This window comes from Oryza glaberrima, chromosome 1 (genome assembly GCF_000147395.1).
Source record: "Oryza glaberrima chromosome 1, OglaRS2, whole genome shotgun sequence".
NCBI classification, from domain to species: domain Eukaryota; kingdom Viridiplantae; phylum Streptophyta; class Magnoliopsida; order Poales; family Poaceae; genus Oryza; species Oryza glaberrima.
In genome coordinates, this window is record NC_068326.1 from 32,192,725 (window position 1) to 32,218,949 (window position 26,225).

The 26,225-nt window shown below is 47.8% G+C and overlaps 2 protein-coding genes across 3 annotated transcripts; both read right to left on the minus strand.

The window, feature by feature from the left end:
- Positions 1-7,225: 7,225 nt before the first annotated feature.
- Positions 7,226-8,603, minus strand: LOC127765165 (RING-H2 finger protein ATL74-like). Of its 2 annotated transcripts, XM_052290019.1 has the most exons (3): positions 8,468-8,603; positions 8,324-8,390; positions 7,226-8,234 (listed from the first exon to the last, which is right to left on the minus strand). In XM_052290019.1, exon 3 carries the CDS (start codon positions 8,215-8,217, stop codon positions 7,591-7,593), a length of 627 nt encoding a protein of 208 aa, XP_052145979.1. In that variant the 5' UTR covers positions 8,218-8,234; positions 8,324-8,390; positions 8,468-8,603; the 3' UTR covers positions 7,226-7,590. The 2 variants fall into 2 exon arrangements, with proteins under 2 accessions (XP_052145979.1, XP_052145972.1); XM_052290012.1 differs by having other exon boundaries at positions 8,324-8,601.
- Positions 8,604-15,519: 6,916 nt separating this feature from the next.
- On the minus strand, positions 15,520-16,438 carry LOC127764012 (non-specific lipid-transfer protein 1-like). Its single transcript, XM_052288821.1, has 2 exons — positions 15,971-16,438; positions 15,520-15,884 (listed from the first exon to the last, which is right to left on the minus strand). The coding sequence occupies exons 1-2, from the start codon at positions 16,321-16,323 to the stop codon at positions 15,875-15,877; spliced, it is 363 nt and encodes a 120-aa protein (XP_052144781.1). The 5' UTR covers positions 16,324-16,438; the 3' UTR covers positions 15,520-15,874.
- Between the last annotated feature and the right edge of the window lie 9,787 nt (positions 16,439-26,225).

Below are 26,225 nucleotides of genomic sequence, written 5' to 3' on the forward strand. Positions count from 1 at the left end.
CGAGCAAAGTCCCTCAAAAAGTGACCCAGATCAAGACGGGCGGTGAAATGATAGGATAGGTCGGGCGGTGCCTCACCTGCTTAAGCGATGAGGGGAACATGGTCCGCTCGCACTCAAGCAGCGGCTGCACGATGGAGACCGCGGCGTCCCGCCACCGGCTGCAGGCGCAGGCGTAGACCACCACGTCCAGCCGCGGCGGCCACCACCGCCGATGACGTCGCAGTAGACAGGCAGCGACACGAGTGTTGGATAGTATAGGGAGAAGAATATTGCGTAACGTGGATCATTTGTATTGAGCCTCAGGGGGCCGGTATATATAGGAGTACATGGGAGGAGATAAGGAGGGATTACAGATATGGAAGGAGTCCACACAAATCAATCCTATCCTAATATGACTCTAACTACCATATACTCTAACATCCCCCCGCAGTCCAAGCGTGAGCAGCGCGGACACTTGGACTGAAGAAGAAACCAACAAGAGTACTCAATACGGATAATAGCCCTTTGTGCCGTAGTCGACGTAGCCAAAGTGAAGGGTGCGAGGGAGCTGTGGTCGATGAAGCTGTGCGTAGAGTAGCTGTGGTCGATGTAGTCGAAGTCAGGAAGCTGATGTCGAGGTAGCCGAGCCGCAGGGAGCGCATGAGGCGCTGTAGAGTGGTCGTGGACGCACGGGAGGGGCGTCGTGGACCAAGGTGCACGAGGATGCACTGGAGACGAAGATGGTGACACAATCGCGGCAGTCGTGAGGAAGATGACGCCGAAGAGCCGATGTAGTCGAACCGTGAAGGACGAGACGTCACATAGGGTTTGCTAGACCCCGGGACAACTCGGGACGAATCCGCGCGCCGGTGTTGCCAATACCGCGCGAGCGACAGGGGACCACCATGAATCATACGCCAATGTTGCAGGAGACTAGCAGAGAAGGCCTCCAAGACGGTCGCGACGCGAGAACAGCGTAGAGGGAGAATTGCCGGAGCAGCGCGCAGTTGCCGGAGAAGAGCGAAATGTAGTCGAGGGAGATACGGCGACACTGGCGATGAGTCATGCTGGACGAAGACGAAGGCCTAGTAGTGAGACCAACGGCCTGGATGGCGACGTCGGTAGCCATGTAGAGGTAGCTGCACCACCGGCCTAGAGTGGCGACAGTGGCAGCTTGGAGATGCGGTGGCAATGCTCGAAGTCGAGGAAGAAGACCCTAAGCGGCTAACGATGACCAGTGCGGACGACGAGGTTGTTGATGCGCGAACGGCAATGAAGACGACGAAAGCGGCGAAGCAGCGGTCCGAGAGGACAACACAGCTGCAGCTCCATGTCGATGCAGCGGCAAGAAGTCCACCGGTGATGTAGAAATGCTGAGGAGGGTGCCTCTCAGCACTGCAACAACCAGTGGAGGTGTGGACCACAGGCAGCGGCACTGCGGCCCGAGGGGGGCGAACGCAGCGGCACCTCAAAGCTTGATGGCGTAGACGCGTGCTCGCTGACGATCGGTTGCATAAGTCGTTGTAGCCGGGCGCTTGAACAGGTGATCAAGCTGAATATGCGCGAGGCGGAACGATGAAGTTGAAGCAGAGTCAATGCCGATGTCGGAGACGCGTGGATGTCGACGAGGCGGTGGGCGACGCAAACCCATTTTTTGAAACGGGGAAAAAAAACAAGGATACATGTAGCAGCAGAACAGCATCAGTAGCAAGCTCACCCGTGCAGCTCATCCTCTCACACATGGTCCATAGGCCAAGTCCACGCCACCTTGTGCACCACAGCAGGGACCAAAGTCATCAAGTAGCAATCCTTTGACCGGTCCATCCAATGCCTTTCCCTGTCCCCAATCCTATCCATCCACACACGCGTAGACAGATAGAAAAGTGAGACATGAAGCACCAGATTGATGGCGAGGCAGACAGAAAAGGTCGACGATGACTCAGCCGGCGAGGAGACGGCGAGAGCCGCGACCCTCCAGGAGGGGACGGGGTGGCGCCGGGTGGAGGGGACCCAGTGGCCGGCGAGCGCCGGCGCCGGCACTGGCGGCCTCAGATCCTAGTGGTCCCGAGCGGCGGACGTCCGGTGAGCCGGTGGAGGATGGTCTCAGCAGGACATGCGAGGTGGTAGGTGAGGACCGGCGGCGGAGAAGCAACGCCGGGAGCTCGTCCCCCTGGTCGACGGTGGTGCTGGAGACAGAGGAGTCGGGGGTTGCAGGGGGAGACCGGTGCCGGAGGTGGAGCAGCCGAGCTGCGTCGTCCGTCTGTCCATCGAGGCTCGATCGTCGGCCAGTGGAGGCGACGACGACGGCAGGGCCCGTCGGTGAGGCTGGCGAAGCAAAACGGACGCTAAAGATGAAGCCGATGACGGGCGGCCTGACGGCGATACAAGAGCGCCGCGCACGGAGGTCGGCAGAGGAGATGCAATCTGTTGCTGCTGCTTGACGACGACTAGACTCGACGAAGAACAGTCGTGGAGATCGATCTCTCCAAGACGACGACAGCGACAAGGAAGAAAAAAGAAAAAACGGGTGGCCGTCCTCGGGAGCGGCGGCGGCGGAAGCGTGAGAGCGGCGCTAGATCGCCCGCTCTGATACCATGTTGGATAGTATAGGGAAAAAGGATACTGCGAATATTGGACACATTGTATTGAGCCTCAGGGGGCCGGTATATAGGAGTACATGGGAGGAGATAAGGAAGGATTACAGATATGGAAGGAGTCCACACAAATCAATCCTATCCTAATATGACTCTAACTACCATATACTCTAACAACGAGGATGACGAAGGAGGACAGGAACGGGAGGCTAGCAGCGTGCATCGGCACCAGGAAGCGAGGTTAGCAGCGTCGGGTTGGCTCGCGCAGGCGGAGGCGTGGATCGGCACCAGGAAGCGAGGTTGACGGCGTCCGGCGAAGGGAAGAGCAGGAGGACGGGGCTCCCCGTCTCGAGATGAGGGGGCCAGAGGAAGGGAGGAGGCGGAGGTTGGAGAGGGAACGGGCGAGGAGGGGGAGGATGGAGAACGGGTTGTGGCGGAGGGCGTGCGGGTGCTGGAGGATGACAACGGTGGTTGAGGCGGGTTATGGCGGAGGGCGTGCGCCGCTCCGCTCCCTCCTCTCCCGCCGGCGCCGCCGCGCGCCGCTCCCTCTCCGTCGCGCCTGAGAGAGGAGAGGGGAGAGAGACGAAGACATGGGAGATGTGAAGAAAGGAGGAAAAAGAGGTGAGAATGACATGTGGGGGCCCACGTGGGCCCCATCATTATTTATTTATTTGTGTGTTAAACTGACATGTGGATCCCACAGGGTTTATTATTTTTCTGGATCGAATTGCCACGTAAGCGCCACTCAATGCTATGTCAGATGTAGACCGAGTCGAATTAGCCATGTAGGCGCCACGTCAGCCAAAACCGCCATCCAAACCGCTGAGGGACCTCATTTGCACTGGTTTTAATAGTTGAGGGACGTATTGTATCTGGTTTTCTGGTTGAAGGACGAAAATCGAATTCGTTGACAAGTTAAGGGACCTCAAGTGAACTTATTCCTCGCCAAAACCAGCGCCGGTTATTAAAATGTAGCTCGAATCTTGTGGCTCGGCCAGCTTTTGTGTTGTGGTTTTCTTACTGCGATACGTTTCCATGGGCCATCAAGTTTGTGCTGGACTGCTGGATCCAAGTTACGTAAGGCCTCGCTGTTAAGCTCATGATAAGTAGAGAAATCGATCTTCTCTGGGCCAAAAGAGTACGGAGTAATCTGTTTCAGTTTTTTACAGGGCACGCAAGACATTGACGGGCCAAACCCATATGTATTCCCTCGTTGCTTTGCTTCGTGATAATTCTTGGGTGGAAAAGTCTATTTTGCTTTTCCTCAAGTCTGATTTAGCCCCTCCCGACAAAATCATTTCGTTTTATCTCCCTGAACGATATGAACGTTGGTTTTGTCCTATGTGACGTGTAAATAACGCCTACATGACACGGAGACTTGGTCATCTGATGTGATGCTTACATAACACTTCAATCAAAGAAAAATAAATAAACAAAAAAATCAAAATCATATAGGCCCTATATGGCTCTCAGAAAATAAAAATGATGTAGGTGGCATCATCTCTCTTTCCCTCTTCTTTCCCAATGACGCTAGAAGCTCAAGGTTGGATGCGTAGTTGGCCATCGGACCCCTGCACGGGCTCCCTCAACAATGGCTCGTTCGATGTCTTCTCCATGCTTTTCCCACCAAGCAGATCGCTTCTGGGATCCTCCCGGACATTGGTTTAGGATGGCAGCGACGACGGCCTCAAGGTGTGGAGTCCATGCGACGCACTTGGTAAGTAGAGGACAACAGGGATATGGCGCGAATGACATCCTCCATGCCGAGAGGCTAGAGCTCACCTACACCTGCTACATTGGTTAGCATAGTGGATCGATTTTTTGAGGGAGGCATGGCGCCTGGCGATGCTAATAGGGCCTTCTCTCCTCCTCTTATCTACATTTGAGCTCGCTAACAAGATGAGAATGGCGAGGACGGCTGCTGAGCCATGGGCGTCGCCGTTCTTCATGTTCTCGACACGACATGTCGAGCCCTTAGGAGGTCCTGTACCCACCATGCCAATGGCTAGTTCCTCATGCCACCAAGAACGATCAAGTGAGCAGTTTTTCAAAGGTCTTCGGTTGAGAACATGAACTCGTTCATTTGCATTGAAGTCGGGTGTTACTGTCATGGTTATGTATACCACATACATAATAGTAGTTGACTAAGCTCGATAGGCCCACCAAATACCAAGTCTTATACGGAATTATATCTCGTATATAGAAGGAGATTCGGATAAGTAAGAACGAATAGAGTTCTATATGGAAACTATAAGGACTACTCGGATTGTATCCATATTGGTCTCTCTAGTTCTACTTAGATAAGGGGACACCTATGGCTATAAATAGACCCCCTAGGAGGAGGGGGGAGGAACAAAAAAATCAAGACACGACATACAACAGATCGAGCCAACACACGCCAAGACAAGCTGCCGGATATCGATATCAGAGATAAGCCTAGACAAACTCAATATGGTGTTTACGGAGGCCAACAAGAGAGATTTAGCACTATCTCTGATCTCGCCGAGTGCGGATTCGAGGAGGAAGACTACTGCGTTGTCGACTACGTGATGGTATTTTAAGCCGCCAAATCGACAACGGTTACATAGGTTATTCCAAATATTGTACTGGTGTGATTATGATGAATAAGAGCAGCAATAGGAGTAGGGCTATTACCTATTAGATAAGGGGCCCGAACCTGTATAAAAATCCATGTCTCCATCTCCTTTACCTTAATCTCGCATCCACCCTGGTACCAACGATCCCCATACCATGCAAATATTGTAGTCGTGACCTCAGACGTCGATAAGGGCCCGACGAGCTCCACCTCCACATTGCCACCATGGCTCCATCGAGCTCATCGCAATATGGTCACACTGCTCTGCACCCTATGCAGCATGCTTGCCATGTGCTTTCAATCACCGGTTGTTGAGGACTAGGCAGCCATACTAGGTAGTTGCATAAGGAAGAGTTGGCAGGGATGCATGGTTGCCACCATACCACCATAGCTGCCTTGGTGCTGCTTCCTCCACCATACCACCATAGCTGCCTTGGTGTAGCAAAGAGGAGGGGAAAGATATTAAAGCGGGGGGAGAGGGGGACAAGAGGGAAAATTAAATGAGGATTAGAGCAATTGACATCGTAATAGACTAATTGGACCTGAAAGAGAAAATATGATCTAGAAATTATGAAGTACTACCAAGTTCTTTTTTCTCTAAATGTAAAGCGGTAAACAAAAAATCCAAGTAAACATAAGAGGAACGTGTATCATGTTTATACAACTCTCTACATGTGTAGTAATGATATGTACATCAAGAATCTATGGGGTCCACATATCGTGAGAATACTACACTCACCCCAGTCTTTGGGCCTGTTCACTTTGATGCAAAAAAAAAAAAAACTTACCAAATTTTAGCATACTTGCCAAAATTTTGGCAGGATTTCTTATATAGTCACCAAAATTTGACAGCAAACTAAATGTAGTCACTTTTTTGGTAACTTTACCAAAATTTGGTAAGGTTGAAAATGGCATCAAAGGGCAGGCCATTTGATGCCATTTTCAACCTTACCAAATTTTGGCAAAAATTTTGGTATAGTTGCCAAAATTTTGGCAACTTACCAAAATTTTGGTAGGATTTCTTATATAGTTACCAAAATTTAGCATCAAACTTAATGTAGCCACTTTTTTAGTAAATTTACCAAAATTTGGTAAGGTTGAAAATGGTAGTAAAGTGAACAAGCTCATAGTACTGCATACAACCTTTTTTTTTTTTCAAAATACAATACAAGTACTCGTATACACATCCAAAAAGTTGAGATTCACGAATCATGAGGTTCCCATAGTTACCTTGCTTTTAGGTCTACATAGTATAGGTGCTTAAATAAATGCTCGTACATTCACCCCTCATCCTACCTGTACAATAAACGTTAGCATACTCACCACTTACCTTATCCCTATTAGCACATCTAAAGATTAAATCTTGATATTGACAGAGTTATTATAGGCGTCTAGTTGTTGATGAAAACATCATTCTAGTACCATTTAAAAAATAAATTATCGTAAACATGTTAAATCTATTAATTAAATTCGGATGGACAAACACATTCCATCACCAGCAAGTTTGCAACCCCATCTTCCCAACTCCTCGTTTTCCACGCGCACGCTTTTCAAACTACTAAACGGTGTATTTTTTTAAAAAAAGTTTATATACGAAAGTTGCTTAAAAAAATCAAATTAATCTATTTTTGAAAAAAAATACTAATACTTAATAACGTGCTAATGGATCACTCTGTTTTTCGTGCGGGAGGGATTAGTTCCCATCCCTTCTATCCGAACACAGCCTAATACGCTTCTAACTGTTACTAGTATTTTGATATGACAACATCATGTGTTACCATCACATCAACTCGCGAACAGATCACTGAATAACTCAACCAGCAATGGACTTGTACACTTTTCATTTTGCATATAATATAACGCCGATAATGCTGGGTCTTTCATAAAAAAGGCAATGTGATATGATTCTAGAAAATCCAGGAGCGAAGCCACTGCCCGACAAAGCCTCGTCGGTTCCCTGAGCGTTTATGTTGTTTTAGCTGTTTCCGTGTATCTATTAGCAGTGCCCGCTCGGTGCAAGCATCAAATTAAACTTGTGTGTATATGATCCCGCATGTACCAACAAATATACGGTATTTCCTCGCAAAATGATACTACTATACGGTAATATTACAAGCCTGTACGTAACTGTAAGCGTCCTGTACCTCCTAACCTCCACAACAACTGCCCTTGCTAGCCAAGATCGAAATCGAATGGACGGTGGACTACTGTGAGTAACCTACAAACTGAACAGACGAGCGGGCCCACCCGTCATCCTCTCACAGCACCAACGTCGGAAAATATCTCACGGCCATGGGCCATGGCCTGGCCCAAGGAGAGATTTTTTTACATAGGTCCAAAACAAAAAAGGAGATTTTTTACATGGGTATGCTTACACTGGGCCCACAGAGGCTGGGGGAAGCGGGGGCCCACCTGCCCCGGTCACGCGATGACCACCGTCACGGCGGCGGCGGCGGGGGCGGCGACCTCGCTCCCCGGCCGCCGGCTGCCCGCGGCGGCGGCGGCGGCGGTTGGTTTGTGCTTGGTGGTGGCGCCGTGGAGGACGGAGCCCCGGCACGTGGGGCAGGAGTCGTGGGAGACGAGCCACGTGTCGACGCAGCGGACGTGGAAGCCATGGCCGCAGCGCGGCAGCACGCGCACCTTCTCGCCGTCCGCGAACTCGCCGAGGCAGATGGCGCAGACCTCCGCCGCGGCGGCGGGGCTCCCTCCACCACCTCCGCCGTACACCTCGATGGGGATGCTCCTGAGCGCGCGCTTCTTGAGCCCGCCGCCGGCGCCCGCCCCCTCCACGCCACCGCCGGCGCCTTCCCCCGTCGCCGCCCGCCGCGCCCACCGGATGATGAGCCGCGCGAGCGAGTTGAGCCCGAGCGCGAACAGCAGCGCGAAGAGCAGCGCCGCGAGGATGATCACCATGTTGGTGTCGAAGCTGGCGTCGCTGCCCCCTCCCCCGCCGCTGCTCAGTGCGTGCTGCGCCTCCCCGGCGCTCCCCGGCGACGGCGAGGCCGGCGTCCCCATGTACCAGCTCATCGACTTCGTGTGCACCCCCATGGCCTCCCCCCAACTTACTAGAACTTAGAACAACACGCTAAGCTTCCCGGCAAATTATGCGCCGAATGTACAGGTCCAGGTCAGTGGAAAAGCTACTACTACTCACCAGTTATCTCGCTCGCGAACCAATCCGTAACACAAAAGGACGTGGACGTAGTAGCGACTGCCACTAGCTAATACAAAAAGGTGAAGCTTAACTGTTGCTAAACTGTACCGATCGATCGATTGATGGAGTGAGCTAGCCAAGTACCTTTTGTGATCTCTTTCCCACACGATCGAGCTGGATTAGTATTTCGGGAGATGAGATGAGGAGGAGGAGGAGGAGAATCAACAACAACAAGTGGAGTTGAGCCGTAGTAGTAGTAGCAGTAGACAGCGATCCGTCGCGAGATGCCACGAGAGATTTATAATGGGTGCAACACCAACACCGCACGGCGGCAGGTGGGGCCAGGCAGATGTGGGTGGGGTTCGGCTCCGGGTCACTTTACGGTGGGCCATCCAAAAGCGGAGGCCTCTCTCCTCTCGCGTGACAAATATCTTTGCCCCCGCTTTGGCGCTTTGCCAGTTGGCAGCGGCTCGCGACGGCCACGCGGTTGCTGGCTGTGCGGGTGGGCGGCAGGTGCGTTGGCACTTGCAAATGGATGGATGGACGGCCCACGCCGCCACGCGCGCGCGCGCGGATGGAGATGGAGATGAAACGAGACTCGGCGTGTGCCTACCTTGGAGCAGGTAGGCTTAGAGGAGGCAGAAAGCAGTACACGGCATTTGCGGTGCAGCTGGTAGGCTGTCACGTTTGCAAGCTTGGAGATGTATACAGGAGCCCAAGGATTCATTCCAGTGGTTATACCTCTCTAGTATGGGGCATGATCTTCTTGTCGGTCGGACAGGACAAGTTTTAGGGAGAGCCAGATATGATTAGCTTATATAAAGTACAGTTCAATTTGTTACTTAGTAACTCTCTCTTTTTGGGGGGGTTGGGAGGGAAGAAGGCCAGTAGATGCTGCGATGAGTGCTTTGAAGCTACTAGAAGTGTTCTCCTTTTCCGACAAAAGCCTCAATATTTGTTAAAAAGGTTAAAGGTTCAGTTATAAGCAGATCATATCGATATCAAGACAGCACAAAAGAAAGAGCAGTTTACTAGTATTTCTTTTTCAAAACAACATCAATATCTCAGGCAACTTACTTTTGCAACTGCGCGAGCGTGCATTAGCCTTTATTCATTTTGAGGGTGAAAGATATGCAAAAAAAAAAAAAAAAGGAACAGGTGAGTTCTAGAGTCCTAGCCTGGTCTTTCGACCATTCCACTTATCAGAGAGGCAACGTGCATGCTTACCGGGACTCCGCTCGCCGCAGTTAATTAGCTAGCTTCGTTTTGGCCTTTTGGGAAGTAACAATCAATCGCTGGGTTCGTTTTGTCGAAGGTTAGATGCTAGCTAGGTTTAGATAGTAGTGCGCATGCATCAGTGTATCGGATCATGACACTAATGAGATCCGCAGCCAAATTAATTAGTCTAATCTAATATCTTTGGCCCGCCATAAAGATCCACTAATAAGAAAAGTTCCCCCTTTAACCATAAAACCAGTATGCCGGTGACAGATCGTGTGTATAGGCCGAGCACTTTTCTGCAGGCAGAGATCGGACAAGGCCAGCTCAAAACCTTATCTCCTAATTAAATCCGACTGTCACAGTCCCGACTTAAAGCACTAATACAGAATGAGACGTTAACTAAGGCGTTAAGCATGCAGCTTGTTGTAGACTTGTAGTGCTCATCTAATCCCTGGATAAACAACACAAAAGCACCCGTGCAAAAAAACGGCAGTTCTTACAGCTTGATTCTCTGTGGTACTAGCTACAGAGGGTTATCATAGCTATGTCTAATTAGGACAACAAATAGTTGGACTGAACAACAACACTAATATGCCCCATGAAACTACCAATTGCAATTTTGTTTTTAAACATATTTTTTATTTCGCGCGCACAAAAGAATAGCATGACAATATATTAAAAGAAAAAAAGTTTTTGTTACACAATGCAATCAGCCAGACAAGCTCACAAACCTATGCCAAGGGAGGGAAGAAAACGAAAAAACAAGAACCGCAACTAGGTAAAAAAAAGGTAAACTACTACGGATAAAAGCTACTCCAAGCTACGGGAGGGTGGAGGCGGAGCCACACTACACCCCCCAAAAATCTAGAAAAGTAGCAACACTAGCGGAAGACCACATACGACCCTCCGAGAGGATGGACTCTAGAACCACGGAGACCGAGAAAAGTGCCGAGTTGAAAACTTTGAAGTCCTGCTCCTTCCACAACTGACAAGAGACTAGAATAACCAGAGAGTCGAAGCCGGCACAAAAGTGCTAAGGTAAGCAGGCCCTAGACGACGGCCACCAGACCGCTAGCGAGTTGTATGTGTATTACTTTACCTGCAATGGGTTCTTTTGACTTAACTATTGTATAATTGAGTCATAATAAAGTAGGATTTACATATCAGTGACTTAACTGCATGTTCAGTTATGTTTAGTTTGAATTATGTTAGAGGATCTGCTCCTTACTTTACCTACGAAGGGTTTGAATTATGGTACTACAGATATTACATACATATGCACACTTGATAATATTTTAGTGAGGCTAGGGATTTATTGCCGATCTTTATCCATTTAAGTATGTGTAGAAGTGTGTGTACACGCGCATATATGTGTGCTGTGTGTTCAGTGTAATCGAAAAGAAAGGAAACAGAGGTAGAGTATTACTTTTGTTGCGCTAGCTTGAACTGGGCCATAAATTGAACTTCAAAGTTACCGTTTACCCCCGCTATACAGAGGATCCATTTCGGCCGTTCCAGCGTTTACCTAAACCCCAATTAAACATCACAAAAGCCTCATGCAGAAACGTGGGTTCTTGTCCCAGCTTAATTACAAAATACATATGCACCAAGACACGAAGTCATTAAGCAATATAATATTTAAGCCAGTGGCAAGATCAGCAACCTTTGTCATATGCAGAACTACAAATCCAACTAATTCACCACCGGCTCGTCCAGATGTACGCGTCGTATTGTTAGGGATTTAAAATTTCAAAGTTAAAAAGTCATCCGTGCACGGACGGTTCGACGATCCCCAGCTGTTGTTGCTACTGTCATTGTTGCACGAACGGTTAGACATGTCCACTTTGCCTCCTCTGACCCAGGCATAGATCGCTTTAGGATTTGCATTTTTTTTACTCCCATATCGCAGCTGGTTTTACGTGGATTTTGTGACATGGCATCAGCAATCCTTAACAACTACTCCTATTGACCAGATCATTGAAGAGCTGGAATTGCTCGTCATCAAGAGGCAAGTAAACAATCCCGATGAGCTAGGCACTGGATTATCCGGGATTTTATGTTAACGTTCAAGCTAATCGGGAAGCTAGAGCACGCATCAGCAATATGAGCTTTTTTTTCCTATCCATCTATCAACTCTAATCCAACCACCAATTTCGTGTTAATTTCATCAATTTGAGATGCATCTTCCCTTGATCGCAGAGTATCAGGTCTTAAGATCTGTACGGGATCAGAACAAATCCAAGCTCCTTATCCTCTATAGTACTCTTCAAGTGGCAAATGTATGGGACAAAAGATTAGGATGTATATGGACAGCGTCATTCACCATAATCAAATTTTCTTTTCACGTAATCATAATCAAATCTTGCCACTAACACGCTACAAAATGTCGGTTTCTGTAGTACTAGCATTGATGGAATCATCACAGTAGCTAGCTTTAGTTGCCGCCCACGTCCATCCCTGCACAAACATTTCGCACCACCTCTCTAGTGCCTATATGGATTGCCGGTTTGGCGACAAATCTTCTTCTCCCCCATCTTCAGCCGTGGCTTCCTTCTATAGGGTTGCCGTTGATGATGTTGGTCATGGCGTCTAACTATAGAACTCTTATCCCAACGGCTCATTGGATAACAAAAGAACGCACCGGAGTTGGATAGGATCGGAGGCTGAGTTATGCACGAATCTTTAAGTGAATTGGACCTTAAGGCTTATATTATAAGTGACTCCACTACATCGTATTACTGGTTTAACTTCAAAGTTAGCGTAGCTTAACTTGTTATGTTATTTATAATGGAATATGTTCACCAGAATTTAAATCATAAACTTAACACGTTGATGCTTGTATTTACGAAAGTCCTAAACTTGACACGTTATGCTCGTAATTATAAAAGTCTTAGACTTGACACTCAATATATGCTGGTCCAGTCTCTCGATGATGCTTATAAGAGTAGGGTGTTGAATAGCCCTGCTTGTGTACAGTGTTTTTGAAATAAAAAAAATTATATTTACACCCTCGCTCTGCTTGGTTGTATTTCTTCTTGTTTTTTTTTTTAAAAAAAAAGAGCTACCTCAAGCTGTTGTTATGGCCGTAAGTAAAAGAAAATATGTAAGTGGTTTATAAGATACAAGGAAATTAAGGGGAGTTAATTTTAGAAAGTTGTAACTAATTTGTCAAAAATGTAGTTTGCTACAAGTTTAACTCATCATTTCAGAGAACCGCAACAATAGTGTAACATGGGAGTTCTTTAAGAAAGCTGCAACTTTATTTGTCTCATAAATTTGAGCCCACATATCATCCAAATATGTAATACTCACATCGTTTTAAGTTGGCCTTACACGCCATACACATAGAGAATGTAGTTATAGTTTTCTAATAAAATCATTTGTTATTGTTATAATTTTGTGAAATACCCAATTAAAATTGTAGCAAAGTGATTAGTGATAGTTTGAACTAAACAACCATAGTTTTTCAAAATTTACTTAGGCCTTGTTTGGCCATTTCCCATGAAAAAAATATTAGATGGGATTAATTGAACAAAATCGTAAGGATAAATTAACGCCAGGAACATATGACCATTTGGCTGTGACAACTGACAACTAACGATGCCAGCGTGGCAGTTTTTCCGCTGAACATTTGCCATGACCACAACACTTACCGTGGACTTCTTCTGTAAACTTTGCATTTTCTTTTGGTCAGCGCGACAGCTAGACACCTGATCAGTGATTTCTGCCAAACTGATGCTCGCTGGCTGGCTAGAGTGACGGACGGTGTGAAAGATATTTGCAGTGGACCGGGGCCATCTTGGCTGTTTACCTCCACCGAAGGGTAAAGTGAAAATATCCGGTGCTGACACGGTAACACTAGGAGGCCTGGCAGCAAGTACGTATCCCTGGCCCGTTGTGTGCATGGCTCATTGGGCGTACTCCAACTCCTCGAGCTATCTCTCAAGTCTCACTCTCCGCATCGTTCTTCTATCTCTGATCAATCGTGTCATCTCTCGGAAGCTCAGTATCTTTTTAGCAAAACCTCAAAAGCCACATGACAAGACTGCATTAGCATTAGCATTAGCGATGCCCGGCTGGCTGACGGAGGAAACAAAGGCAGCCGCCTGCTATTCGCCTAGTCTTCTTTGTCGAGTATCCTTTCGTTGCAGGCAGTAGAAGGTAGTACTAGTACTAGTACTATAGATTTACTAGCCGGCACACGCTGCAGAAACTTTTTGTACAACATGGGCCCTTTTCTTCATCACCATCATCGTCGTGTTCGACTGTTCGTGTTGTCATCGGCGGCATTGTTGCTGTCGGGTTTGAATTTGCAATCAACGGCACGCCTAGCAGGTGAGAAAAAAATTCGTCGGGTGATCTACACCGTTAAGCTTGTTGAAACGGACGGTGGAGAATTAGGCGCGATTCGCTGTGGCCGCAATCAACCAACGGAGCAAGGACAGATCGGCGAATCTCTACGGGCGTCGGCACACGTCGATCGTCGGCGCCGGGCCGCCGGTTTGGCATCGAGCAATGCTACTGCTTTACCATCCTGGCCACTGCTGCAAACCTGCCAGGCTGCCACACGCACGCGTAGGCAGTAGGCACAGAGAAGTGGGCCGTTTGGCCCGTTTTTTGGGCCGTTCTCTCAAAATTCGGCCTTTCAACTGAAACGAGACGGTCCTTTTGCACGGTGGATAGAATGAGGCCGGAACTGGGCTTCGAATTAAGCCCATATATTACCTCAGCAGCTCAGTGCATTGAGGGTGCTATAATATTTATCGATAATCTACAACGATTTTGCTAAACATTTATTGATAAATTTTCTCCCAAAAATCAAAAGTAAATACAATTTAATTATAGTGTAATTACATTGTAACTTGTATGTAAATTAATAGTTAGATTTACTCAAAATTCATGCAAACGGCTAAGGGAAAAAATCACAACGCATGCACGAGTGGGAGTATTCTACCCCCCACCCCCCAAACCTCCACTTTATGAGAAAATTTATTGACAAATATATAGATAGTTCACCTACAAAAGCCACAAGGAAAACGCTCTCGAATTTGTTCGCCATATCTCTTTAACTAACGAAAAGTGAAACACAAGGATTAACCACATCATCTGAAAAATATTAGCCGTCGGATTCACTGGGAGACAAAAGAGGGTCAATCAATCTTAACCATTGAATTAGATGGATGGGAAATTTCAAGAGGATTCCAGAATTGCATGAAGCAATACTGGAAAGAAAGACAGAAGGAAAAGAAAAGACCTAGAGAATAAGCAGGGGAAGAGATAAGGTGGTGCATATAATTTTTCGATATATGTATATATACATCTATAGTAAACATTGTTTATAAATAATATCCTCATCATTGGGTAAGCTATTCATGATGCACTCAAAATGTATGGTTATGTGTGTATTTTTTTTTTCATGGCTATAGCTTTAGAGCTATATATAGACTTGGTATTTTTCCTACTATATCAATAGAAAACATTGCACTATATTTTAGTTGTTTCAAAAGAACGTGTTTGAGGAAGAAATCATTACAAGGATATGTACCCACATTCCTTCCAACCAGGCGGCCATGATCGCCTAGGTTTTTAGAATAATTTCATAATGGTTTTCACTGTATATAGGTTTAATGATTTTGCACAAATATTATAAAATACATATATAAAATATATGTACGCACAGGCTATAAAACACACACCGATGGAAAATAATAGGATCTCATCACCATAGTAGGCTAGTTATTGATGAACAGATTATTTGTTCCATTTTCTGAAAATATATTTTCTCGAAGGACTTTATTCTACTTAAATTACTTTAAACAACTTGTGTTAAGCTGTTTTTTTAAGTTTATTTTTTATAATATTCACCCTTACAATCAACTAGATAATCCGTAACAATGATCGAGTGATAAGAGCGTGGTATTGCTAAATGATGGCGTTCGGAATGTCTTTTCCCGTGCATGTGAAGAGGGTTCATATGCATGTTCAGAAGTTCAGCTTGATACTATCACACACAGTACATACTGCAGATTTGCAGAACAATGGACGGTTGACACAGTTCACATGGAGAACATCAGGACCAAAGCTAGCACAGGCGTTACATAATAACACCACCTTATAAAGTGCACAATATAGCTCCACCATCGCCCAAGCGACACTATAGTAGGAACTGTGGAGACATACGATCCCTAAACTGCTAAACACCACAGAGGAAGAAAGGGATCGATTTTCGTAAAGCTTAACTAGCTAGCTTAATTTGATGGTACTAATGACATTTTATTCTCCTCTCGTACGGGAGGCGCGGGCACACACGTACGCATCAGGCCGGCCGCCCTAGTTTATCCTGCACAAAGAAAGAAATTAAATTTGTCTGTAAAAATTTTCTACTTCGTTTAATGAGAGTATGAGAGTGTTTATGCGTGCACGTACGCGTTGCAGTTGACGCTGGTGCTGATCTTGTAAGGGAGGGAGACGTTGCACTTGGAGGGGAGCGCGGCGGCGCGGGTGATGTAGGGGCCCCCGGAGGCGCCGTTGGCGACGTTCTTGAGGCAGCCGCAGATGGTGCGGCGGTCGGGGGTGTTGTTGGCGGCGGCGAGCAGGCTCTGAATGCCGCCGCAGCACGCCCTGGGCACCGTGCCCCCCGCCTGCACGTACGGCAGGCACGGCATCAGCGTGTTGTACACCGCCGAGCACGAGATCGCCGCGCGCACCGCCGTCGGCGGCGCCACCACGGCCGCCACCAGCACCACCACCACCGCCAGCGTCGCGCACCTTGGAGCCATGTCAGTTAAGCTAGCTAGTCTCAGTCTTTGCTGCTGTGTACGTACGTTGTTGTGCTCTCTACAACCTACGTGAACACTGAAAGACAGCTGAAACGTGTGGATGGAATGGGGCTTCCTGGGGGTGTTTATATAGCGGAGGAAGCTTAGCTTGGATTTACTAAGGTTGTTGAGTGCATTTAGGGGAGGAGTTAAGAACGCGAGCTGGTAGCAGATGGCCGTGTGTGTGGTCAGAATTTGACTGAAATAGGAGGAGGGTTTTTTGGGGGATGCATTTTTACCAGACGTTTGATCGTTCTGATAATTCTGGACTCTGTGATGGTGTAGTCTGCAAGATGCACTTGCTGTTTGAGCTTTTTAACGTATGCCATGCTCGATTTGACAATTCGGTAGGATTAACCATACAACTTTTGACGGTGAAGCGATGATTAATTCATTTTTTTTATGAATGTGAAAAGGAATTATACGTCATTCTATTAGAATAAGCAAAAGCAAGTTTTACACGACACGGCAGCCGGACAACCATCGCCCGGGATTCGGGAACAGAAAAGAAAGAGAAACTAGAAACGCTGGCTAAGAAACAAATAAGCTCCAGCAAAAGGAAGGGAAGCAAAAACAGCAAGCGAGAACTCGCTATATGTAAGATCAAATCACAAGAACTAAACCAACCATAGAGAGGTAAATGGTTGGTATATCCAAAAACCAAAAATTTTTAGCGGAAATAAAAGTTATCCTCAAAATCGATGGATCGCGGTCTGACCAAAGTAATAGCGCCGGTCTGACCGCCTGGATATCGTCGGTCTGACCGAGGTTGTAACACCGGTCGAACCGCCGAGATCAATCGCCAGCTCCTGTCGCCGCCGCCGGTCTGACCACCTCGCCTTAGCCGGTCTGACCACCAGTAGGTCGCCGGTCTGACCGCCGGTGAGATGCCGGTTAGACCGCCGAAACCCGGTGAAACACAAATCGAAGAACTCTCAAAGTAGATGACAACTTTATTGCTTCTCTCTGTGTTTACAAAGTGCAACAACAGCACTCCTTATAAAAATCTTGACTAAACTCGAAACCCTAACTAAACTATCAACTCCACGCTTTAAAAAGCGATAAAAAAGCGATACCGGGAAGCCTCACGCTCCCCCTCTATTTATACATGAGGTAGGCAGTCTAAAGCCACGAACCAAACTCATACTAAGAGTCCTAAAAACCTTACGAAACCCTCTAGTACAAGAAAGAAACTCAACATAACCAATCGTACCAAATTTGGACTCCTTCCAAGTTCGACTCCGCATCCCATACGCACACAATACCTCCATCATATGCCATATGGAATCTTTACCAACCACGTGCATCAACTCTAGCCTTAGTATCTCGCATGATATCTGACCACTACGGATATCGTCTTACCACCAAGCCGACTCCCGGTCCATCACCGCAAATACTCTCCCGAGGCATCGAGTCACCTACACATGAAACAAATAAAGAAACCATATTTCGAGACCAAGCTATCTCCAACTTGACTCATTCGTAGCAAACAACAGTATTACATACGTATAGTATCCATCTATAAGCCATAACCATGAAACAATCACGGATATCCAAAGAAACAACCTGAAACCGAAACCGACACAGTGTCGGCCGGTCAGACCGCGGGCAAGCCGGTCTGACCGCTCACATAGCTCCTGTCTGACCGGCAACAACTGCCCGGTCTGACCGGTCCCGACAAATCAGTAAACCCTATTCATCTCCTGAAAATTGATTATCTCCAAAACCACTTCGACGATAATCTCCAAATATCACAACCGATAATCATATATGCCAATTGTTCATCACAGAATAAGAATCAAAACACACATTGATCTTACACTATAATCATGTTTTGTTAGATCGATATGGTTAGTGCAGATACTAATTGAGATCCGACGTGTTGCAAGAGACTATGGGTGTCGATGTATATCCTAATCCTATCGTGTGTCTAGCTCGGTTTTTTGCTACAATAATCAGATCGACGAACAAATTCTGCATGGACCGACGTATAGTCCTGCAGACTCCAGATTGTTCGGCCAATAATTCGAGACCGTCCAATATGACGCAGAATTGCACAGGTTCGTTCACCGACAGGTGACAAGCGAGTCCGTAACGCGTGACTGTTGCATGGAGCCATGGAGTACCTCTGATTTAATGACTTGCCCCGGACGTGGCCTGCCTAAAGCCATTGCACCTCTGCGATCGAGCGTAAATGGCGGAGCTAGATGAGCTAGATGCTGGTCGATCGGGTTCATCAGATGCTGCTTCCTTTCAGATTTAGATCTGCCAACACTTCTGACGACGGGGTTGCTGGCTCTGCTTGTGTAGGTGGCAAGGACGAATTTATGAAGCTATACGAGCAGCGGCCATGTGAGAGCCATCTGATTACATTTACAGCCGCTGCTGCCCCGGTCTGTGAGGCCAGCGGCAGGAGGCGTCAATGCGATAGCCGGCTAGCTAGCTAGCTCTCGCCTTTTATTTACTGCGTACGTCTCGATCGTATGCATGCAACATTGCAACATCGCGTCTCGTACATGCGCTGTATGAAGCAAGTTCTTGTTGCGATCAACAGGGGAAAGAAAATGGCCAATAGTGTGTGTATGCCTGTATGGTGCGTGCCGACTGTTGTTGATTACGTGGTAGCTGTTCATGGCAGTGGATAGAAGAAGTTTGTTGGCAGGTGAAAATTAAGTGCACGCGAACTACTCGCTACATTTTCCACTGATGTCTCTGCACCGTCATTCATTTCAGAATAGCGCGCGGCTATTCGGGGACCTGCTGTAAATTTTCCTCTCCTTTTTTTCTCACCAGATTTCTCTGGTGGTCAACAGGGTTTTCCAAACCGTCGGGGTTGGGGTTATCGCACCCCGGCGGTAAGCACGGTTACCGCGCGGTAACCGTGAAAAACCGTGTAAAATTTATCAAAAGTTTAAATTATTTTTTAAATTTATTTGAATTTAAGGAGGTTACCGTGGTATTTATATTACCATACCCCGCGGTAAGCCCGATAACCGCGGTAACCGCGCGGACGGTAAGTCGAACTGACTGGTCACCACAAGATCAATGCACTTTAATCAGTGCACTTCCTTACCATTCTCAGCCATTCCAAATTTCGATGATACCACCACGATAACACAACCTTACCATTTTTTATAATTCTAAAACTTTATAGTCCAGTACTGTTTTTTTTAACAAATTAGACTTTCTCAAAACTTATTTCAAAACTTGACCGTGTAAAAAAGTTTCAACCAAAAATAGACCATCGGTTCAACGCCAGGGACACTGGCTCTAAGGTTGTACATACCAACGCCAGCTACGTTGGCGTTGATCCCTTGCCCACATGGAGTCGAGGACAATCCCCTCGCCGACGTGGCAGGGTCTCAACGCCAACCTATCAAAAAAAAAAAAGGGACAAAACTACTCTCAACATTTAATAAGGTATTAAACTAAATACTACATATCTTCACCTTACCTTATCAAAATTTAACATTGCCAAAGTTTAGTAGGTTTTTATTTATAGTAAAGTGAAGAAGCCCTATAATTCAATAAACATGTATGCGAACTGCCAAACGTAGCAACAAGCAGCTGTTATGAACTTATGCCATGGTGCCGTGGACCGGTGGTGATGAAGGTAAAAGCATGTACACCAACATGTACATGAAGTTACCGACATGGAAATGGAATGAACTTTCACATGCACAATTTCACAGGTTGATGCTACAGCTGTTAACTTTTGAGGAAAGAACTAGACAAGCCCGGAGATAAAACTATAAAAGGGCTCTGTGAGCAATTTCGATGTAGCACAGATCCATGCCATGGACTCATGAAAGAATAAGTTCACTCCAGGTCCTTCAACTTGACGTCGAGTCTCTTAAACCACAATCTACTTCTACTTCTACTTCTACTTATACTTATATATATATCTGTACTTAAAAAGTAAAACTTGTTTCCGTCGTCCGTATGACCGTAAAGAAAAACACGTGGAAAAAAAACAGCGAGAAAAGGACTTCTGTCGAAAAAAAAATCCGACTCCCTTGAAATAAAAGGACTTCTCGTCCGTAATAAAAAAATTGAAAAGAAGTCCGACTCAGGCTAAGTTCGATCGGTAGTTTTAAAAACAGATTTTTAAGGCAAGTAACGATAAACCTCATTAACACTCATTAGCACATACATGACTACTACTTAAAAAATTAAAGATTTTTCCATCGTTCGTGATAAATAAAACATATAAAAAGGCGAAAAAACATATAAAAAGAAAAAGAAAGGAAAGTCTGAGTCATCAATGACGCGGAGAAAAAAACCTCCGTTCGTGATAAAAAAAGGGCGAATTTTTTGTTCTTCACGGAGAATCTAAAATAATCATCCAATCGGACAATTACACAAATCGAGAAACCTAAAAAAAGGGAAAAAAGAGAGGAAAAAAATCACACAGATGAGCAAGCTTGCCGTCAAATCCGGTTGTTCCGAGCTCATCGCCATCACCGCCGACCGCGCTCCTGTCGTGGCCTTGCCCGCTGGGCATGGCCACACTCGGCACATCCCAACCCGCGCTGGCACCCCCTCCCTCTACCCGGTGTCCCGCCCTCCGACGCTCTCCTCTTGCTTGGAGACAGAGGAGAGAAAGAGAGGTGGATGGCCATCGCCGAGGTCTCCGCGCCGTAGGCTCGTAGCCCAGCCATTGAGGCCGACGGGGAGAGAGGAAGGGGAAGGATGGTCGTCGCCGCCGTCGTACCCTTGCCGTCGCTGCACAGCGTCGAGCACTCACTGACACGTGCCATGCCAACGAGACTGGAAGGAGAGGGGGAGAAGGAACGTCCCCGCCGGTGGGGGAAGGGGGAGTGTCGCCACCGATGGGGGAGGGGGAAGGGGAGCGGTGCCGCCAACGCCGTCGTTTGTGAAAGAGGGGGGGAGGGGAAATGATTTACGATTAGGGTTAGGGCTGCCGACGTTTTATATATGTTCGGATCAATCGGGACCATCGATAAGATAGGACGGCTACGGCTTCTCCCACTCGGGCTGCTAACGCCACACAATTGGGCCATATGTACGCTCCGCATGGATAAGTTCAGTTTTGGTCCCTCCAGTTGTCCCAGATACTTACTAAACCAAGGCCAAAATCAGATTTAAGCCATTTAAAATTGCTGGAAAATTATGATCAATTATTTAATCAGTTAGTAGATTATTTTTAGATAAATGAAACCAACAAAATGTTTATCTAGAAAGTATTAATTATATGATATTGTATTTGACCAACGTTAATATGGTTTTATGTCAAAATAATTATTATTTCCTTAAATATTAAATTATTTATAGAATTCAAACATATTCCACTAAAGATTTTATTTCGATACTACAAAGTGTGTGTTTCTTTCCCATTGCAGACGCTTTGTAGCACTAAAAAAACTGAAAACATACTATAGTAGAGTACAACAAAGCAACGAAACGTTTAACCTCTTTTACTAAATCCCGTTGCAACGTACAGACATATTTACTAGTACCAAATATAATATGTATCTAAACTCGTAAAACCGATGTACCAGAGATCCCAGGGCAGTATAAAGCTCGGCTTTGGTTGAACGAGTTAGCTACGTATGGCCCACCTAGGCACCCGGCTAACTCAGTGTGGCCCCGCGTGTCAGTTGCCAATATTTCTTCCTCCTCTCTCTCCGTCTCACCCATCTCTCACCAGGTTGGGTCACTGGAAGGCAGGAGACGGCCGACAGGAACAAGTCGAGCCGCCGGCGGGAGGTGAGTTGCGGGAGGCCGAGCCACCGATCGAGGCAGCACAGATTTCATCGGTAGGCGATCTCTGCATTGTTAGCATGCATGTGTATGTCGTGGACTCCAAGGTAGGAATGTGGGATACTTCCACCGTTTTAGGTTATAAGAGAAAGGTCAATAATAGAGTAAGCAGCGAGCTTTAATTTTTTTCCAACTCATCAAAGTTATCAGTATAGCCTCTGTATACAATAGCTAGCTCTACTGCTGGGTCCATCTATTTCACTTTGCATTAGAATAATCTACCTCTCTCTCGTAATCTTCTCTCTTTCTCCGTTGATTGGCTAGCTATCCATCATCAATGCTTCTTATCTCGATAGATGTGTGCAGCTCGGCGATAGATTTGTCGTCGGCTCACGTTCTCTCTCTCCCCCTCTCTCCTCCAGCTAATCACGACAGTTGATGTGGCATTCCTATCGTCAGTCCACGGTGGATTATTGTACTCGCTCTAAGACGTTTTGAGTTTGATCAAAGTCAAACTACTTTAAATTTGACTAAGTTTACAGACAAATATAGTAATATTTATAATACCAAATTAGTTTCATTAAATCAATAATTAAATATATTTTCATAAAAAAATGTTTTGGGTTGAAAATGTTATTATTTTTTCTACAAACTTAGTCAAATTTGAAACAGTTTGACTTTAACCAAAGTTAAAACTTCTTATAACCTAAAACAGAGGTAGTAGGAGACAGAGACCGAAGAGCATGTGAAGGCTACAAGTTGTGTTAGACTTCAGGGTGGCTGTGGTGGATGGCCTCAAGCTGTCCAAGCGCCTCGTCCTCCCAAGCAGCAAGCCCTATTGTGTCCCGTTGTTGCGATAGACTGGGTGGCCGCATTAGACGTCACCTTGCTGCTACTGCCGGCGTCGATGGCCTACACCGTGGTGATGGACCCAGGTGCCATCCACAGCCCCAGTGTGCCTAGCTACCAGCCACACGTTTGTGACTGCCTGGACCCGCCATACATGAAGAAGGAGGCGGTGAACATGAGGCTGACGGCGACCATGACAACCCACCTCTCCACCAAGCAACCAAACACCTTAAACCCAAATCCCCCTTCCCTGAATTCGCCCTAAATTCATCGCTCCCTGCTAGAGATCGACTCACCGAACGCCGATCCAGCTAGTCGACGAGGTCACCAAGTAATGCGACGTGACTCGGTGCTTCCGTGCAGAGTGCGGTAAGCTCAAGGCGCGGGCGGACAAGCTTGGCATCGGCAGCAGGGCAGGGTCGTTGACAGCAACCGTCTTCACCCTGAGCTCACCGCTGCCGCCTTTCCGCCGATGAGCGAGCGAGCTCAAGCTCGCTGCCCAGCTCCTCTCCATCGGTGCTAATGCCACCCTACTCCTCTCCACCAATGTTCTTGTCGCCTATCTCCTCTCCGCCGCCCTTCTCCCTGCCGGCCACTGGCCGCGTCGCCTTTTCCCGTCGATCGTGCTCCTGGAAAGAGATAGGGGGAAGTGGAGATTGGAGAAGCTGTGGTTTCACACTTTAACTGACATGTGTGGCCCATATGTTTTTTGCTTTTTTTTTTTTGTCTTTAGTGCCACATCAGAGCCATGTCAATTAAAACTGCTTACAATATTTTCTTGTCCTCTTGGAACTATATTTGTACCGGTTTTACAAGTTAAGAGATGTGTTATATTTGGTATTACATATTGAGGATGTAATTCGAACTCGACGCTAAGTTGAGGTACTATAATTGAACTTATTCCACTCCTGAATTCCCAAGCCCTGCAGAGTTTCAGTCTTGCACTTGCACTTGCAGCAAAGGAAGCTAGGCCTAGCTGTGTGGGTTGGTCAGAACGTGGTGCGGCCCACAAAAGTTGGGGTTAGAACCGGATTCGGAAAAAGTACACAAAGGTCCCTGAACTTGTCATCGTGTTATAAAACCGTCCTTAATCTGCAAAACCAGATATCCGACGTTTCTTAACTAATCAAAACCGGTCACAATAGATCCCTTGGCGGTTTTAATCCTGGTCTTGTCCTACGTGGCGGCTGAATCAACGTAGGACCTATGTGAGCCCCACATGTCAGCAATGCCACGTCAGCCTCTTCTCTATTTCCCCTCTTCTCTCCCTACCTCCTCTCTCTCTTACTCCTCTGTGGGGCTCTGGACGGCCGGCGGTGGGGAGGAGGTCGTCGGGGCATGGAGGTCCGACGGCCGGCCGGCTATGAGGCGGCGGCGACCCAGAAGGGAAGGCCGGCGGCCGGCAAGCAACACCAGCGTCTTGTGCCGCGTCCACCGCGGCAGCCGCGACCGCGGCGTGCTAGCGCCGGCGGCCGGCGAGGTCGTGTTGGCGGCGCCGGACATTGCTGCTGCTGCTGCTGCCTCCCGGAACTCGATCGAGACACATCAAGGGATCCACCAGCTGGGATTTATCTACGGCCATCGCAGCCATTAAATCGGGAATCAAAGCTTGCAATTTTGGCATCCAGCAGAAACATGCAAGAAATTAATCTCGTGCTACAAATGCCATCTCATCATACTCATCTCTTCTTATCTCATCCAACTAAGAGGCCATAGAAAATCAGTGTCATTCTACTGGCAAATCACAATTAGGCAAAAAAAAATGCAAGAAGTTAATCTAGTACAGCTACCGCAGCTCGCAGAAGGGCACCGGCGAGGAGCTCGCCGGAGCGCCACTGCCGCCGCTTTGCCTCAGGGCCCTTATCAAGGGCTTGGTCGCCGACCACGGCGAGGCCGCGCCGGCCGTGCACGCACACGCGGCCAAGCTCGGCCTCGACCACCGCCTCGCCGTCCGCGATGGGCTCGTCGAGCTCTACCTCGCGCGCGTCGAGCTCGCCTCCGCGTGGGCGCTCTTCGACGGATTCCACGCCGGCTGGCCGGGACGTCGTTTCTTGTACGGCCATGGCGGATGATAGCGGCGTGTGCATCAACACCGTCGCCGCCGTCGCGGCGTTCTCGGCGTGCGTGCAAATCGGGGACCTTGCGCTGGGTCGGGAGCTTTAGGAGGATGCCCGTGAAGAAGAACGTCCTCGTCCCGGCCGCCGCCGCCACGTCGCGGCCGGCCGTCGGACCTCCTCGCCCCGGCAACGACCTCCCCACCACCGGCCGGCTTGCCCAATCCAGAGAGAAGAGTGAGAGAGAGAGAAGGGAGGAAAGGAGAGGAAGGGAGAGGCTGGTCGTTGACGTGGCATCCTGCCGTACGGGGCTCACATGTGTACTACACTGACTCAGCCGCCACGTCAGACAAACCGGGGTCAAAACCGCTGAGGGAGGGACGCGTTGTATCCGGTTTTGCGGTTGGAGGATGATTTTGTAACTCGAGGACAAGTTGAGGGACCTTCGGTGTACTTTTTCCACCGGATTCTGACGAACGGCCCATATTAGTTTTGTCGGAACGGGATCGTGAGTTCGTGACGGACATATGGGCCGAAAAGTTTGGCCCGGAAGGGGCGTGTACCGTGAGCCCATATTGTTGGGCTGGAACGAACGGGCTACATAGGTTAGGCCGGAACGGTATCGCGACGAGCGTGAAGCCCATATAAGTTGTTGGGCCAGAGCATGATTCTCGTTCGATCTCCATCTTGACCTTTCACGTCGCTAACTCCGGAAAATTTGTCGATGGGCGGACGGTCGCACTCGCACCATCACACAGGCACCGGCTGTCTCCCATAGTCCCATGTTCCAGTGAATTCACAAGGTACACCATGACACCTACTAAAAAACAAACTTTAGCACATGAAGGACTTGTGGCTGCCGTTAATGAAGCCATCGGAAGTTCACAAAAAAGAGGCCGTCGTCAAATCTTGTGCCAAACATCCTGTTTCGTTACAGAGAGAGGGGGAGGACATTTCAACGTGCAGGCGTTGCCGGTGATAGAATTTGGTTCCTCGTGAGCAGGCGTCCTTGCGGATATCCAGCCGTCGGTCCAACCAGCCACAAGCATACTACCCTGTCTGCCGAACCGGTCGAGTTGAAGATCCCGTCCAATGTAGCGCGCCGTACACAAACATCTTATCCCGTCGATCGGCACACATCGGCAGTACAGCCGGATCCTGTTCCTCCATCGCCGTGAACAGCGAGCGGTCGATCGATCGATCGCGACCTAGCTTCCTCGCCGCACGCTCGATCGA